The sequence below is a fragment of the Orussus abietinus genome, unplaced genomic scaffold (assembly GCF_000612105.2).
Source record: "Orussus abietinus isolate OABI.00-Male unplaced genomic scaffold, Oabi_2.0 scaffold15, whole genome shotgun sequence".
Taxonomy (NCBI): domain Eukaryota; kingdom Metazoa; phylum Arthropoda; class Insecta; order Hymenoptera; family Orussidae; genus Orussus; species Orussus abietinus.
Genome location: NW_019396010.1, coordinates 87,231 through 103,160, shown reverse-complemented (window position 1 = coordinate 103,160; position 15,930 = coordinate 87,231). Strand labels below are relative to the sequence as shown.

At 47.6% G+C, this 15,930-nt stretch overlaps 2 protein-coding genes across 10 annotated transcripts; one reads left to right on the top strand and one right to left on the bottom strand.

The window, feature by feature from the left end:
* The first annotated feature begins 3,795 nt into the window (after positions 1 to 3,795).
* On the top strand, positions 3,796 to 12,757 carry LOC105696499 (ammonium transporter Rh type A). Of its 8 annotated transcripts, none has more exons than XM_012419011.1 (12): positions 3,796 to 4,884; positions 5,171 to 5,306; positions 5,502 to 5,558; positions 8,505 to 8,691; positions 8,960 to 9,110; positions 9,179 to 9,326; positions 9,410 to 9,628; positions 10,415 to 10,497; positions 11,014 to 11,157; positions 11,483 to 11,648; positions 11,942 to 12,146; positions 12,589 to 12,757. In XM_012419011.1, exons 1-11 carry the CDS (start codon positions 4,876 to 4,878, stop codon positions 12,103 to 12,105), a joined length of 1,464 nt encoding a protein of 487 aa, XP_012274434.1. In that variant the 5' UTR covers positions 3,796 to 4,875; the 3' UTR covers positions 12,106 to 12,146; positions 12,589 to 12,757. The 8 variants fall into 8 exon arrangements, with proteins under 8 accessions (XP_012274434.1, XP_012274439.1, XP_012274438.1 ...); XM_012419016.2 differs by lacking the exon at positions 12,589 to 12,757 and having other exon boundaries at positions 3,796 to 3,926; positions 4,685 to 4,884; positions 11,942 to 12,394; XM_012419015.2 differs by lacking the exon at positions 12,589 to 12,757 and having other exon boundaries at positions 3,796 to 3,926; positions 4,671 to 4,884; positions 11,942 to 12,394.
* LOC105696498 (signal recognition particle receptor subunit alpha homolog) lies at positions 12,526 to 15,568 on the bottom strand. Of its 2 annotated transcripts, XM_012419009.1 has the most exons (8): positions 15,372 to 15,568; positions 14,686 to 15,055; positions 14,408 to 14,446; positions 14,092 to 14,245; positions 13,869 to 14,007; positions 13,260 to 13,795; positions 12,751 to 13,165; positions 12,526 to 12,666 (listed from the first exon to the last, which is right to left on the bottom strand). In XM_012419009.1, exons 1-8 carry the CDS (start codon positions 15,486 to 15,488, stop codon positions 12,541 to 12,543), a joined length of 1,896 nt encoding a protein of 631 aa, XP_012274432.1. In that variant the 5' UTR covers positions 15,489 to 15,568; the 3' UTR covers positions 12,526 to 12,540. The 2 variants fall into 2 exon arrangements, with proteins under 2 accessions (XP_012274432.1, XP_012274433.1); XM_012419010.1 differs by lacking the exon at positions 14,408 to 14,446.
* Between the last annotated feature and the right edge of the window lie 362 nt (positions 15,569 to 15,930).

The window sequence follows — 15,930 nt, the reverse complement described above, 5'->3', positions numbered from 1 at the left end:
TATTGGAGGATCCGGCTTTAGCTGCCACCGTGTCATTGTATTATAATACCAAATACCACGCACCACTAGTATATTTTTGCTTCTCTAGTGCCATTTTTAGTATTAGCTCATTATTTATGTCGAGTCGCGGTGATTAACTATTAACTTTCCGCTGGCTCCGATTGGGGCCCTTGCTTCCAGGAGGCGAGTCCTCCCTATGCGATGCGGGGATTTTTATTTAAATCGTAACATCGGAAATTAAGTTCCCTGGATTTTGAGAGAATATATTTTAAGTACCGTTTTCTAAAAGGGAATCCTTTTGTACAAAGGCTCAAGGACCGGGAAAATATTCCGGTGGCTCCTCCTTTATCGGGTCGGTATAATCGTTATCGGCGCGATCCCATCCCGGGTATCAATAAGGGAACGCGATCGGAAATAATCCCGAGGGTGTGGTCGTTAAACTCAATCGGGCATCGGGAGATAATTGTCCGATCTTAAAACGCCCTCGATAACCCACCCCGGCCCCAAGAGAGCGAATTACCCTCTCGGCATAATTGCAAGGACAGTTCGATAACGGAGGGAGTCATCGATTGGCAGCCCCTCGACTTCTTTTCCCGACTCCTTGACTCCTGGAGACGATTCCAAGGAATTGCGAGGAAGGGTTATTTATTCGGCATCGATTTGCATCCCCGGTCTAAGAGAAAAATGGAACCGACGGAATTCCGAGATCCGGGGCCCCAACGGGTCCTTCGGATGCGGCCATTATTAATTACCTTTAATTAATTACCCGGGCTACTTTCACTGCCGCGTGAGAGATGCGTGATTTTGCGCCAGCGAGGCAGGAGTGTGAGGTAAAAGAGTGTAATCAGAGACGAAGGCTGACAGTAAATTCGTTTATCTAGGTACATACGCACAAGCTTTAAACACGCGGAGGTGGTGCCAGTGAGCCGTCTCTAGCTCGGTGTATGCGGTATAATCAACTTCCATAAATTACCATACTCGCGTTACTTACATACGGTCATTTATCTTTCGACTCACACTCGCGCCAACTCCAGAGGGAGCCAAAAGGAGGAACTGCGACGCGCCGATTTTCGAAATCCGACCTCTTAAGGACTACTCTTATGGATTCTTCGCTGTAACGTGTATTATATGTTCTTTTGTAAGACTTAGCGATAACTGGATCAATAAATCGAGGATACCATTACCCGTTGTCAGTCTACCGTGGAACCGAGGCGAGACCGTAATCAACGGTACACCGAAGTCCAATCCTTGTGCACCCTTTTTCGTGAACTCAGGTAATAAGTCCTGCAAATTACATTAAGCGACGTCAAGGAGGACTCCTGACCTCTCCCGAGGCCGGAGAGCCCGATTCTCCGGAAACTCCCTTTTTTATTCCGTCATTTTAATTAAATCGTTCGCTTAATTCCCGGCGACTCATCGGAGAGCTCCAACTAATTATCAAGAAATCCAGAGCTTGCATTAGAAGCGCTGATATACCCGATCCGATCCCCCCCTTACCTTATCGATCGTGCAACCCTGATCTCGGAGATCGCAATAATCGATTACGAAACGATTACGAAAAAAAAAAAAAAAAAAAAATAGTACAAGCCCGGCTTGATCCTCGCTTTCGATCCTTGCGATCTCTTGAATATTTTGAGAATATCTCCCGGAAAAAAACGGATTAAAAATCGAGAGTGGAACTTGTCGCACCTTTAGGGTTTTTATTAATATTAATTAAACCATCCATTTAATTCCGAGGAGTTACTACGAGGAGTGCTACCGGTAATTATCAGGAGCTTGCATCGAGAGCTCCGATTAAACGTACCCCTCTCTATCCTTCGTCCTATCCCGAAGAGCACCTTGATCTCAGGTCGGATGCTGCGAACAGGACTCCGTAATCTCATTGCGTACGTATTATTATTAATCCACTTGTACCGTGCATCCTTCATCCAGTCATTGTTATTCCAAGGAGCGATAGCAATCGTAAATCTGCGCTGCTTCGCTGGAGCCAGGAAAGTTCCCGGGTCTCCAGGGAAGGGGGGAAGGGAGAGAAAGAGAGAGAAACAGTCCCTCGGGAGTTTCTTCCGTGTCCCCCGTGCGTAAAGTTCCGACTTAAACTTTAGACTTATGATTAGTAGTCGGATCTTTATTAGCGGCAGATTACGGAGTCCGCGCGCTGTCCCATCTCGGCCGGTCCAGGGGAGGTTGAAGAATGGCGCGACATAATTAAAAATGAATACGCCCTGTCCTGCACTTTCGTCATATTTTTCTTGTCACCTCGAAAAAATGCCGTCCCTTGTGAATAAATCGGGGAGACGGAACGACGTTTACCTGGAATTTATTTCTACACGCAGGGAAATTAATCGTTTGTCCCGGGAGCTCGGAGTCGCGGGGACAAAAAGTTTCAATTACGTCCGGACAATGTCTGTCGGGGTTACGACGCGGTTTTACACGTCGGAGGGTGTACACGATGTACACGGTTACGGCAATATTTTTCTTTGTGTCAAGTTGACCCGCCATTGTGGGGAATCGCCCGGCATGGTGATCAAATTGCCCGGCTGGCCGATGCATAATTATCGTGTACCGATCGATTATTGTTTCGACGGCGAACCGACCTATCAGGGTGCTTTTCGATAATCACCGCATTTTTGGCTTCGACGTGATTTCCGGGGTCGCCTGCGTGCCTCCCTCCCGTCCTACTCCCATTTGTTCCGGGCTAACGTTTACAATCAATTTTTCGGATCGTGTAACTCCATTTCATTTTATACCCGTGCATTTCCGGCGAACTCGACGAACTTAAACACCGTTCATTTTACCTCTTATTTTAATTTAATATTTACCGTGCAATATTTTTTTTTTCCCAGAGGCGAGATCGTATTTAATAAAAATGTTATGGGGATGTTCCATTTGGACGGGAATTATTAATTAGGAGTGCGTGGATTTTAATAAGGAGTTCCAGGAATTATCAGGGCTGATTTTAGAGAGCCTCTCGAATTTTCTCACCTCCCTGATTGGACGAAACGCGAATCGTTCTACGCGATCCACCCCCGAAATCGATGGTTTCGCGGGTATATAATTATCTCCGTACATGCGCCTTGGATGTACATATCGCTTCTCCGCGAAATCGACCTATCGGAAGTAGCCCCCGATGAGACCCGGTCCATTTTATTCCCGATCCGGTAACTATCATGGTTCAGTTCCTTCCCCACTTCCATTTTCATGGACACCTTGGGATTTCCTCGCCGCTGCAGCCAAATTGCCTCGTTCCCCGCCATCTCGCCACATAATCGTCAATGTACGTGCATTGTATTAATACATGTCCGTATATGCGGAGTTAGGTGCCAAAAGAGCATTGTTCGCGAGCCAATGAACCCATCATAGAGAACCTCTCAATAATCGAGGACGCCTTTTTCACCCTTGATTCTATTTTTGCCACGGTTATGGATTTTAACTTCTTTCCGTCGCGGGCACTTGCCAGTGGAAAAACACTCGAAGGAAAAATCGGATTGAACGAACGCGGTAACGCGATACCTACAGTGATAACGAGGAATTACTCCGACTAGTCTCCCAACTGCTGAAATATGCGACGAAAAGAGATACAATAAATCCTCATTCCTCCCCGTCCTACTTTCAATTAGCCCCTTCAATTGGCAAGGGCGAGGTTTCGAGTTTCGCAGCGAAATTCCACGGCCCTCTCGCCTATTTCTGGAAGACGCGACCACGCGAATTATGTAAAAGGCCAATTGTTTCTTATTCTTCCAGCCGAGTTTATATAAACCAGATACGGAATCCAGAGAGATGCACAGTGCCCGGGAAACTCGGAGCAAACTCGCCTCTTCTCGCGCCCTTGCTTTAAAATCGCCTAATTCCGAAAAATCACCGTCGCCCACGTGGTCGACGTAAATAAACAAAAGAAACAAAATCGCACAAAAACGCCTCTTCTCGTGGTAAAAAGGAAATATAGGCTCGAGCAATTAATAATTTAATCGGTAGTAAATAAATTGCATCGCGTGGCGGATCGAGCCCCCGGCGGTGATTTGTCAAAAATCCTAAGGAAATTAATTAGTTGTTTAATACCCTCGGGGTTTGTTCTCCAAAGTCAATTTTGACGTTCAACCTTTTTCGCGGACTTTTAAAGAATTGATCGCAGTCGCCGAGTTTTGCGTGAAATTTGCAAAAGCTGCGCAAAGGGAGGTATAGAAGCACATCGTACGTCCTCTCCTTTATTCATGTGTTTGGATTCGTTTCACGTCGCGTGTCGCCGATTTATTTCTCCGAGACAAGGAGAGCGACAAAAAGTCGAATAAAGGCACAAATGATCGATGCGACCCCGATTACTATCGACGAGTCGCTTTGACTCGGATATCAATCGAAGTCAGTTTTCCGCGATTTTCCGGCGCGAAAGGCGCCCGTGCAAACCTCTCCGAAGAGTCAGGGTTTTTTTTTTTTTTTCAATCACAGAGTGCGGTTTTGCCGTAAAGCATTGAATTCGGAGGACTTACGGGTTTACGGTCGAAGCGACGCGTAGGTACAGGGAACGCTGTTTGCGAAAGCCCCAGTGGAAACCGACGAGCCCGAATTTGCGAAAATCGTCATTCAAAGCCGCGGCCGTGCCTCTCTCGCGTAAAGCACGCGTTGTCGTGATCGTTGACTGTAATTCGCCGTCAAATCCGTCGACATTGAGCGAATAGCGCATATCCGTTAGGGTGATTGGAGCGGCGAGGTCAGTTCGCATTGGACGGCCGACCGGAGCAATCGCCGGAAGGGCCGATCGAAATCTGCCGAGGTAATCCTCGAGCAAATCTCGCTCGGAAAGGCTAGGAAAAGCTAGGAAAAGCGGCGATTCTTGGTCGAGCGAACTCGCTTGTTAGGCGGCCAAACGAGCACCCATTGAACATGGCAAAGGTACGGAAAAAGACCAAGAGCCCTTTACCCCCGCTCGGACTCTCGTCGAAATTAATTATCTAACTAGGAAGAACGTCCTCGATAATATTCTCAAAAGACTCCACATCCGGAAAGTTCCTGGCAATTTGTGGAATTTTTTGCTTATATTTAATTTCGAGATAAAGATCGAGGTGAAAAAAAAATGGCCAAAGCGAGAACCGCCTGTATCGATTCGGGGCGGATTATCGGAGAGGGTATAAACGTCGCGGGGGCATGAGATATGTCACCCGGGGGTTTTGGTCACCAGGTAACGTTTTCGCAGTGCTCGGAGAACCGGCAGGTGATGCTGCTGGTGATAACGCAGGTAGTGGTTATCGCGCTGATGGCCACGCTGACGACCTACGGACCGGAGGCGAGTCCAACTCCGTCGAGAAATCACTTGGGTGAGTTTCCGATGAGCGACGGCCAAGCGTTAACCGTATTAACCGTATTTCAACGTGACCACCGGTGCTGATCCAGCTAACCCGGAGTCGCGCATGACGTGCACGCTCTACGTACAAAGCTAGGTGTACGAATGTGCATCGTCGCGCACGCGCCAGCCACGCCGGCCCCCTAAAACACCGGGATTAAACTTTCAGGTGCAGGAGGTAAATCCGACGTTAAGTCATCCAGGAATCCGATGCGAATTTATTCGAGTGAGTATGCGCCAGATTTCCGAGCTTAGAAAGTTTTAAGCTTCCACGCTAACGAGCCGAGATAGCGGATCTGCCTTTTGCACGCTGTCTTCGTCCCGCGATAAGGCTAATTTCCCCCCTTCCGTTTCCCTCGAATGATCCGCACGATATCCCACGGAAAAAAGAAACTTTGCCATCGTCCCCGACAGCTACGAGACAACTACATTTTTATGCCAGTCGATGGATTAAGCGGGGTTTGGATTCCGCCATTTCTTTCTCCACGGGGTGGCCCTGAAAACGGCGCGACTCCTCGGTATCGCGGGGGATGCCTGCCGGTTTTTTGCGCGAAGGGGTTGGTGCCGGTAAAAAGTGCACCTCGGTGCAATTACTCCCGAGCGTTACGCGCTAAACGTGTCCGGAATTGCTTCGCGGTCTCCCCGAAACGCGTCCACGGTTGTTCGGAAGTTCCTCGGGATGCGAGGAGGAATGCGCGGGGCATTAAAATACCCGCAAGAGTCGGAAAGCATCCTCTAAAAAGTGGGACGCGATGAATGCATCCCGGCGGTAATGCCCTTGCACCTCGAAGAGAACGATATCCCTACGATGACCGTCGACGATCGCTTTCGGCCCTTCCTCTTGACCGGATTCATCCCCTTGACTATAAACCGTCGCGTGGAGCAAGTATAACGATCGGAAGCGTCGATTGCCCGTTTCGTTGAGCCTCGGATCGCAAAGGGACGATGTCGTTCTCCGTGAGCATGCATCTCTGCATTTTCGGCATACGCGAAGCGCCGTGTATCCCATCCCAGGAACGGACGCAAATTTCCCCGACACGGTCCTGCTGGCTCGATGCATAAAACACCGAATTAGGAAGGCTACAGGGCGTTCCAGGGAGCGGCCGGAGTTCTCCGAGGTTCTCCGAGGTTCTCCGAGAACCCTCGGAGGCCTCCTTCGTCCTGGTCGAGCATTATCGGGCGCTTGTTGCATCCACCTCGCGATTGCACCCCGGAGACCCCGGGATCGACCCCGGGATCGACCCCCGGACCGCTCGATGCGCATCCCAGACATTTCTGACAACTTTAGCGAGGTTTCCAAAATTCGAGGGATCCGAATGCTTCCGGAAGCGACGGGCATCGAAATTGCACGACCCTCGTTAAATTTCTCTGGATTAAAAAAATGATAAAAATGATAAAAATGATAGAAACGTATAGAGAAAATCTAAAGGCAACCCCTGAATTCTAAAATCCCGAAGACTCCAGGGATGAGTGGTCCCCGCGGTGTTCGGCCTGCCTGCAGCTGCATAACGCATCCAGAGCCTCGCATCTTCCCGAAGTCGAAAACTCGTAAAAACGCATTCCGAATGCCTCGGAATCCGAGGCCCCTTTCCGCGGGCGCATTAGAGAAACGCGAAACGATTCGCGGATTGCGCGCGAAAGACGGTAGCCGGAGCATTTTCGCGCGGTGCGGTGCGGTTTGGAAGAGAGATGCGAGATTCGGAAGAGGAAGGGAAAAAAGAAGAGGAAAGGAAAAGAGCGGATCGAATCCAAGGCGAAGCCTTTATCGCGGGCATAAAGAGGGAAATGGGGTCCACTATGGGGAGGTGTCGTTTTCCGGGCTCCGGCGGTGGAACGGTGAAATTCCCTCTGTATCCTCTCTGGAAACAGTCGCCATTCGACCCTGGATCCGACCCGAAGCGGCGAGATCGATATCGACTATGGAATGGATCTCGGCTCCGCGAGATTTGCATTATAGGGAGCCGAGAACGGAGCCAGTCGCGGATCTTCGGCGAGTCGGCGAGTCGGCGAGTCGCGATCGCTCCAAGAAAAATCGCTCGTTGGCGGATTTCCCTCGAAGAAGGGGCCAGGCGTAGAAAATCGAGGCGGTCCTCGATAAGCCAATAATAAAATTCAGTTTGGTCCCGATCATGAGCGTTGGTTTGGCCCATGGAATCACTCTGCTCTTCATCCAAGGATTCCTGATTTGCGGATTCCTGGCCACCTTCGATTACGCCCCGGAAGCCAACGCTGCTTACCGGCAAAACAGCTTCTCTCCCCATCTAAATGGAGAGACCAGCTCTTTGCCGGTACGATTCACACGTAAGTCCTGAAAGGTATCCTTTGAACTCGCCGGATCCTCGTCGAAAGCGCTTCTTACGGTGAAGCTAATTAACGGAAAGCTCCGTCAACGGATAAAATCGCGGTCATTCTTAGGACGTTAAAGGAGAAAAAATATCAAAGAGTTCGCTTTTACATGAAGCATGTAAAAAATGGTACCAGATCCTCGCGCATCGATTTTTCTCCGGGCAGGCATTGGAACGACACCCGGGTGGACTCGTCCGGGCCGATGGACAGTTAGCTGATTTTCTATCAATTCGGAGGAAATAAAAGAGAGGGCGAGACGTCGTTTCCGATTTTCTTGAAAGGTTTAAAACCCATTAGCCCGGGCTGCGCCCTCCGCTCGAAGAGCGGGGCGAACGAGTGGCTGCGATAAATGGTAAAAAAGCGGAAAAGGCGGTCGCGTTAAGCCGAGAAACCCCGGAGCCGGGACTCTTATTAAATCCGACACAGATGAAAATGTATTCGAATAAAGTCGAACCCGAGGCCCCAGGGGTCGGGTCGGGTTCCGTAAAGAATTCGCTCGTCCGGTCGGGTCCGAAAAGGACGGAGGACGGGAAAAAGAGATCCACGGGGGTGGGAAACGGATCTCTGACAGGGGGCGAGACGGCGACCGGCGCGGGATAAAGGAGGTAAAAGAGACAAATCGTTGCATACATCGAACCGAAGGAGTCTCTCTCGGAGAGACTCGAGATTGCACTTCGGCGCCCTCACCTCTTTTTCGCCTTTTCCTCCGGGTCCAGATTTGTCAAGCCGGCCCTCCCTCGAGAAGCGCAGCTGCAACCGCGCGTCGCCTTTAACCGCATGCGGCCTTTACTCTGTCTCTCTTTTCCTCGGTCCCTAAACGGCTCAGTGTATCAAGATGTCCACGTGATGATCTGGATCGGATTCGGCTTCCTGATGACTTTCTTGCGCCGCTATGGCCAGAGCGCCGTAGGCCTGACCTTCCTCACCGGCGCCATATTGGTGCAGGTCGCCATCCTCTGCGATGGAGTCGCCAATTGGAGGAAATCCGAAAAAGCCCCACTGTCTCTGCAAGGGTAAGTTAAAATAAATTCCGAAATGCGAGATAAAATTAATCGGCAGATGCGGGAGGGAAAATGAAACGGTGCCGGTTACTCCTGACGGGATGGATGGAAGCGTCCAGCGATATTTTGTTTCGAACACGGTGCCAGGACCACGGATTACTAATACGCTAATATAATAATCGCTCGGTTAATTGGGATTTTGACCACTCGAGTACCCGCCGTCCGCTCGCGCCCCGACTTTTTCCCCTCGAGAATAGAGGCGAGGTCATTTCCATTGCAGATTGCTGAGCGCCGACGTAGCCGTGGCAGCGCCCTTGATTTCCATGGGAGCTCTTCTGGGCAAAACGACCTACATGCAGCTCATTTTCATGGGCATCCTGGAACTGATCGTGTACACCGTGAACAAGCACATCGGCGAGCACCATCTGATGGTAATTTAAAAAAGAAATCTCTAAAGAAGAGGGATAACGAGAATACGCACATCGTTTCGCCCTTCCAGGCAGTCGATGCCGGGGACAGCATGTACGTCCACGCCTTTGGAGCTTACTTCGGGTTGGCCGTCAGCTTCGTCTTCGGGGTCAGGGACAAGCCCAAGGAACACCCCCTGGAGGGCCCCTCGTACCAGTCGGACATTTTCGCGATGATCGGTGAGAATTCTGGTCGCTTCGTTGTCCTCGTTCCTTCCTCGGACTCGAGATCGGACGTCCTGTAAGGGTCCTTTTGATCGAAGGTACCGTTTTCCTGTGGCTCTTCTGGCCCTCCTTCAACAGCGCCTCCCTGGAGGGGGATGACCAGCAACGGGCCATCATCAATACCCTCCTATCGATCGCGGCGAGCTGTGTGATCGCTTTCGCAGTTTCCGTCTTGGTCTCGAAGGAGAGCAAGTTCAATATGGTCCACGTGCAGAACTCCACCCTTGCGGGAGGTGTCGCCATCGGTACTGCGGCAGGTAATTAGCGATTGACCCGTGCACATCCGAGGATATGTAGATGGTTCATTGATGTGGCGGGTGGTTCACGCCTTCGTCCATTACGCGGCACCCCGAAGTACCGTCGCCCTCGAGTCCACTCACGGAATTCACTCTCCGGTACCGCCCGAGGTGCTCGAGGAGCGACCACGTGGTGTCCGTTCGAAACAATTTTATGAGGAATTAATTCCGACATAATACTCGCAATTTGCCTTCGGTCGGGAATCACGGAGTTCGCCGGTAATTCAATGAAACCGGGTTAGCCGATGTAAACCCTCGCAATAACGCGGACCTAGAAACTGGGAAGTGAGTTTCAGCGGGATTGATCGGTCCCTGACCGATGCTCCGTTCTCACGCGAGATCTATCCTATAAATCCTGCAGGTTTAGACCCCGCTTGGGTTTTCGTTTTGCCAACGAGTTCGTTCGCTCCCGCGGCCGCTGTGGCCACACAGAAATGAATGCATCCCTCGAATCCGTATAACCACCGGCACCACGTGAAAACGCGGAATTCGACCGATGGACGTTTAACCGGAGTGCACTTCCTGGTGGTTCCGATGTTCCCTGACTGTATCCTAAAAGTGACGTTTAATAGCGGAGACCGCGAAGAGGAATTACTTCCACCGGGGGACCATTACCGTAGATAGAATTTTTACGCGGTTAAAAATATTCGCAGCTTTTCTTAACTATCAATGAACCATGGTAGTTAAGCTAGATATCGATGGATTAAAAATCATTCGCGATCGTTACTAACGCAATTATAATTTCAGGGATGATGTGCGAGCCCATCGGAGCTCTGGTGGTCGGATGCGCTGCCGGTGCACTTAGCGTACTTGGGTACAAGTACCTTACGGTAGTTTACAATCGGATTTACCATTTTTATCCTAAGTTGGACATCCGAGATATTCGATTTTCACGAAAAGGTCCTCGGGTCTTTCGATAGCGGAGCGTTTCGATCAGGATGCAGTTTGAAAATTGATAAAAGGTGCGACCGAGGATATTTCTCGGCTTCCGGGAGTCGGGACATTCCCCGAAAGCCCGCAGATCGGAAACCCTTAATAAATCAGACGTTCCTGGCGAGTCAACGCCAATCACTGTCGCAACGTCAGGAGTCCCGGGTCTTATCCGGGGTCCAAATTGGATATCCAAGGGCCGAATCGATCCCGGACCTCTGCTCCGAAGTCCCCGAGGACCGAGTGTAAATTTGCCGCCGCTAATTCGTCCCCGATAGGAAGTTTTCGCAATTTCGCAGTTTGACTTGCATAAATCCCGAAAGGAGGTCGGAGGCCGAGCCAGCTTCGCCCGGACCCCCCGAACCCCCCGAACCTCGACCCAGGGGCTCGAACGTGACGCTTCCTTCTCGTTTCAGCCAATAATCCAGAAACGACTGAGAATCCACGACACCTGCGGCGTCCACAACTTGCACGGGATGCCGGGGGTCCTCGCGGGACTCTTCGGCGCCCTCATGGCCGCCATCGCTACGGAAACGACCTATGATTATTCCCTCTACGAGGTGAGGAAATGAGTACCTACCTCTAATTATGACTAAACAGGGACCAACTTTTCACGGCCCTAAACTCGCAGCTCGTGTTTAAATCCGCTCGAACGAAAACCGGCTTGGGATCACTGGGATCCCTGCGAATCCAAAATGGCGGCCGGTGACCGCGCCTCGACTGACGATATACCTTAGAAAAATTGGAAAAAAACGCTAACGTGATCGAGTTAAGACGGTTACTCGCGGTAGAAAAAAAATAGATTTCAGGTGTTTTTCGATTTTTTCCATTTTCGAGGGACTTTGAGCAACGTAATCGTCTTAATGTCGCCATATCTATTTGCAGATCTTCCCGGCCAGGGCGCCGAACTCGGAGGTGAAGCTCGCGGAAATGAGGGACAATTACGGGATATCGGCGGGACTTAATAGGACGGCCGGACAGCAAGCGGCATATCAATTATTGGCTCTGTTGGTCACTCTGGGGTTAGCCGTTGTTTCGGGGTTAATTACAGGTAATCAATCTTGGCCAATCGCGCCGACGCGACGGCGATGGCACCGAAGCGGACGGGACCCGTGTTTGCCGTTATTCGTTCGCCGATAATTCGCTCCGTTTATTGGACGCGTGCTGCCCAGGATGAAATTTCGATCATATTAATTCACCCTACGTGTTATTGCCCGTGATAATTGGAGGACATTGTCGCCGATTTCGCTTCCCCGTTCTCCAAAATGACGGCGCGGATGTGCAGCTACTCTTTTCGAAAGATTTGCGAGATTTGCCGAGGGAACGGGCACCTTTTTGTTTCAGGACTGATTCTGCGAGCGTCGTTGTGGGGCTCCATAGCGGAGGAGCAAAAGTTCGATGATTCCGTTCACTGGGAACTCGAGGAGGAAGCGGGCCATGATTTATCGTCGAAGAGCAAAGAGGGAAGCAGTCGAGTGATCGATCAGCTGCCGATGGCACACATCTAATCCCTGAATCCCCCTCCTCTGCGTTCTCTAAAATCGAAAAGGTGATTGTGTACGCAAGTCGCATGGCCGTAGCCAAGTGACGTGTTCGTTTGAAGATAGAAAAGAATTTTCTACGAAACCCAATGGGCAAGTTACCGCAACCAGTACGCGAGCAGATGTCCTTGTTTTTTCTTTTTTTCTTTTGCGACGTAGTTTATTCAAGTTTTCTATAAAATATTCTGTTAAATCTATCTATACAGTATATTATGTAGACTGTAAAAAGCCAAGTATATTCCTACATTTTCTATCATTTTTTCAAGACTTCTTGTTATACCTTCGCAGTGACCTCGCGGTAACTTCCTTTGTACATGAGAAAAGATTATCGATAACTTCGGAATAAGAACGAGCGAAGTGGGCAAAAATTGATTGATCTGGATATATATATATATTGCTGGTTCACTTCATCAGCGCGTGAACAACCGTCTTAACGTTCAATGATTTTAGGTCCGTGTAGGTTTGACCGGTTCCCACGAAGACGATCGGCTGACCAGTGATATAAGTCATGGAAATGGCAGCTCCCACCTGCGAAGAAAAATCCGTTTATAGATTGTAATGTAAATAATGATTACGGCTTGCGATCACTTCGCCTTATAAAGATTCGAATACCTTGTCATCGATTGTGTCAAACTTGGTCAGGACGATTCCATCGATTATATGAGGATTATCGGAATTACTGTAGTCGGCGAGAGCTTGATTGAACTTTACCAATTGATCGACTGCTTCGTTTCCCACTAGAGCCTCCCCGACAAAAAGTACCAAATCCGGTTCGTTCACTTTAATCAGCTTGGCCAAAGCTCGCATCAGTGGCTCGTTGTCTTGCATTCGACCAGCGGTATCGATTAAGACCACGTCTATCATGGAATCGTTCGCATAGCGAATAGCTTCCAGGGCAATTCCCGCGGCATCTTTCCCATAACCCTTTTCATACAGCTGGACCATGGTCTGATTTCCGTGTTTCTCGGGCGGATGAAGTGCATTCAAGTGTCGCATATGTGTCCTTAGCTGCTCCACAGCACCGGCTCTGTTTTCAGGTCACACGAAAAAATATATATTTCCAACTGAAACTTTCGAAAGTAGGGAAACGGAGATAAGCGAAACTTCGGAAAAAAAGTCACCTGAATGTATCACAGGCAGCAATGAGAACACGAAAATTATTTTCAATCAGCCAGAAACAGATCTTGGCCAGATTAGTGGACTTTCCGACACCGTTAACACCACAAAACGTCATTACGTATGGTCTGCCCTTATTCTTGGCCTCGTAAGCATCTCGAAGAATATCGATTCTTCTTTTTGGGGACAGAATCTGGACCAGAGCTTCTTTCAATGTATTTTTAACGGTGCTCGTCACGCTGGCAAAGGTACCTAATACCTTTCCTTCCAGCTTCGTTCGAACGGACTCGCAAAGCTTATGAGCAATATCAGCGGCGACGTTCTTTGCAATAAGATGATCTTTCATTTTTTCCAACACCGGGACCATATCTTCGTGTTTCAATGATTTATTTTTCACTAGATTCTTGAACATGGCAAGCATTCCGCTGGACTTCTTATTCTCTTGGGGCTTAACAAAATCCTCCTCTTCCGCTTCGTAGTCATCCTCGGAATCGCTGTCAACTTCTAAATCCTGTATACCTCCTTTCATTTTTCCAACTAACTGAAAAGTATGCAATTTTTTAAAAGAGGTATCTTAAACAACGTTTAAAACTGTATTGAATAATTTTACATACGTTTATATCAGCTTGAATGTGATCGGTGAAGTCATTAGGTTTATCCTTGGTACGTTCTAAAGAAGGTAGATCCTTCGCGGTACCGTGGAGTTCCCATACACGAGGTTTCTTTCCAGCCTTTTCAGGCTTTGGACTTTTCCTAATAAATTAATCCCATTTTTATATTAAAACTGTGTAAATTAACGTTCCTACTTAGCCAGTTAGTATATCGCAATGCCCTCACTGTTTATTGACGGTCTTTTTTGGCTTTTGGAATTTTTGAGCAAGCTTCAGCCGATTTGCCATCAATACCTCGTCGTCTAATTCACCATTTTGATCTCCTAGTGACATCGGCGATTCAGCTCTCGGTAATTCAGCTTTTGGCTGTTCTTCAATTTCTGTTAAAGATACATTTTTTCATATTAAATACCCGACTCCGGTGTTGGGGCCAGTAATAGTCAGTAAACAGTAAATATTAAGGAATACTTATAATTAACCCTTATAAAAAATGTACCACAGAAATTGTTAGTGCGAAAATTAAGTAAGAAGCGATCGCTTACCCTGACTAATCTCTTCAGCACTGACTAACTTCTTTTTACCTAAAAGGCAAATGAAGGGGGTCACTAACCCATTACCAATTATGATAACCCATAATATTAAGGTTTTTTAAACTACAGTTAAAGCGAAAGAGACCCGTTTTAATAAATGGTTAAAGAAACATTAATTTAGTGTTAATGCTTTTGTATTAAAGGTATTAAAAATATTTGAATAAAAAAAACCATGTTAATGGTTTTTCGAAAGTAGCACGCATGTAAGATGGTTTAGAATACACACATACCTTGTTTTTTAATGTCTTTGTCGTTTGTTCTCTCAATCATACTAGCTACAGTTTTCTTAGATTTTTGACTCTCATTGAACGATCGCATTTGCTTAGGTAATTTAGTCACCATCTTTCCCCACTCTTCGCTGTCAGCCAAAATGCGACGAAAATCATCTTTAAATTCATAAGTGTGAAACCACTTAAAAGCGCTTAATTCACATCTGAAACGATCTCTAAATTCTAAATGAATATCATTTAAAAATTTGTCTATATAAGATAACTGCAATATTTTCTGGTATGCAACAACAAACACCAATTCGAACTCGTTATCCAGCTTGTACTGGAGTCGTAGAGAATCATGTTCAAACGTATGATTCCCAGTTCGTTCCTGCAACAATCATTAAATAAATGCCAATTTTCTACATTTATTAATAAAACATATACGTAAGAACTATATTTATCACATACTTTTGGCAGTTATTACGCGAAAACAAATTTTCTACAATCTATAGCGCCCAGTAAGTAAACATATGCTATGAACCGATGTGATTATCGACAAGGTTCCTGCTGTCTTACCATAATATTTTAATGAATATCTTGCGCTATAATTTTAATTGAAAGATCTTACTATTCAACGAAGAGATAAGTATTAATTACCACATGAATACGAAATTATCATGACAAGAAGAAATTTGAAAACACACCTGTAGGATAACGCTTCGTATCAACGCATTGACACTCGGTGTAAAAATCTGTGAAGTGCTCTGAAAACACCATAGCACAATGCCGCTCTTACTGAATATTGAAAACAGATCGAGCATTTTTCTAAAATTTGTTGCAACAAAAACAACTACACATTCGATAACCTACAACTACTTAACGAAATTTTCAACGTTTCCGAGAGACGTACCATAGAAGATAAAACGCGTAGATGAAGGACTAATGGGGCGTATCAAAACCGGACCCCGTTACTATCGACTTTCACATTTTGTCACCAGATGGCAATACAATTCTGTACATATTTGCATATTTTGTATAATTTCGATTATAATGGCTAGACAAATTATTTAATTAACATTCAGTTTCCATAAGAGAATTCCAAACGAACAGGTATAGTGGTGCAGCAATTAATTCCCGATTAGCCCATGAGTGAGTAGAGCCCAACGGAATACGCGCTGCCATTGGTGAAGCTACCGTTCAGCCCGGCCAATTAGAATCGAGCTGGTATCATTATTCGGCGTAGTGATGAGTGCGAATAATTCA

Excerpts from the sequence above, each read along its gene's own strand:
- LOC105696499 (XM_012419011.1), top strand. Across the intron at positions 9,327-9,409 it reads GGACATTTTCGCGATGATCG|GTACCGTTTTCCTGTGGCTC; the intron begins GTGAGAATTCTG and ends TTTTGATCGAAG. Across the intron at positions 11,649-11,941 it reads TGTTTCGGGGTTAATTACAG|GACTGATTCTGCGAGCGTCG; the intron begins GTAATCAATCTT and ends TTTTTGTTTCAG.
- LOC105696498 (XM_012419009.1), bottom strand. The coding sequence starts at position 15,488 with ATGCTCGATCTGTTTTCAATATTCAGTAAGAGCGGCATTGTGCTATGG. Across the intron at positions 13,796-13,868 it reads ACATTCAAGCTGATATAAAC|TTAGTTGGAAAAATGAAAGG; the intron begins GTATGTAAAATT and ends CATACTTTTCAG. Across the intron at positions 12,667-12,750 it reads TTGACACAATCGATGACAAG|GTGGGAGCTGCCATTTCCAT; the intron begins GTATTCGAATCT and ends TTTTCTTCGCAG.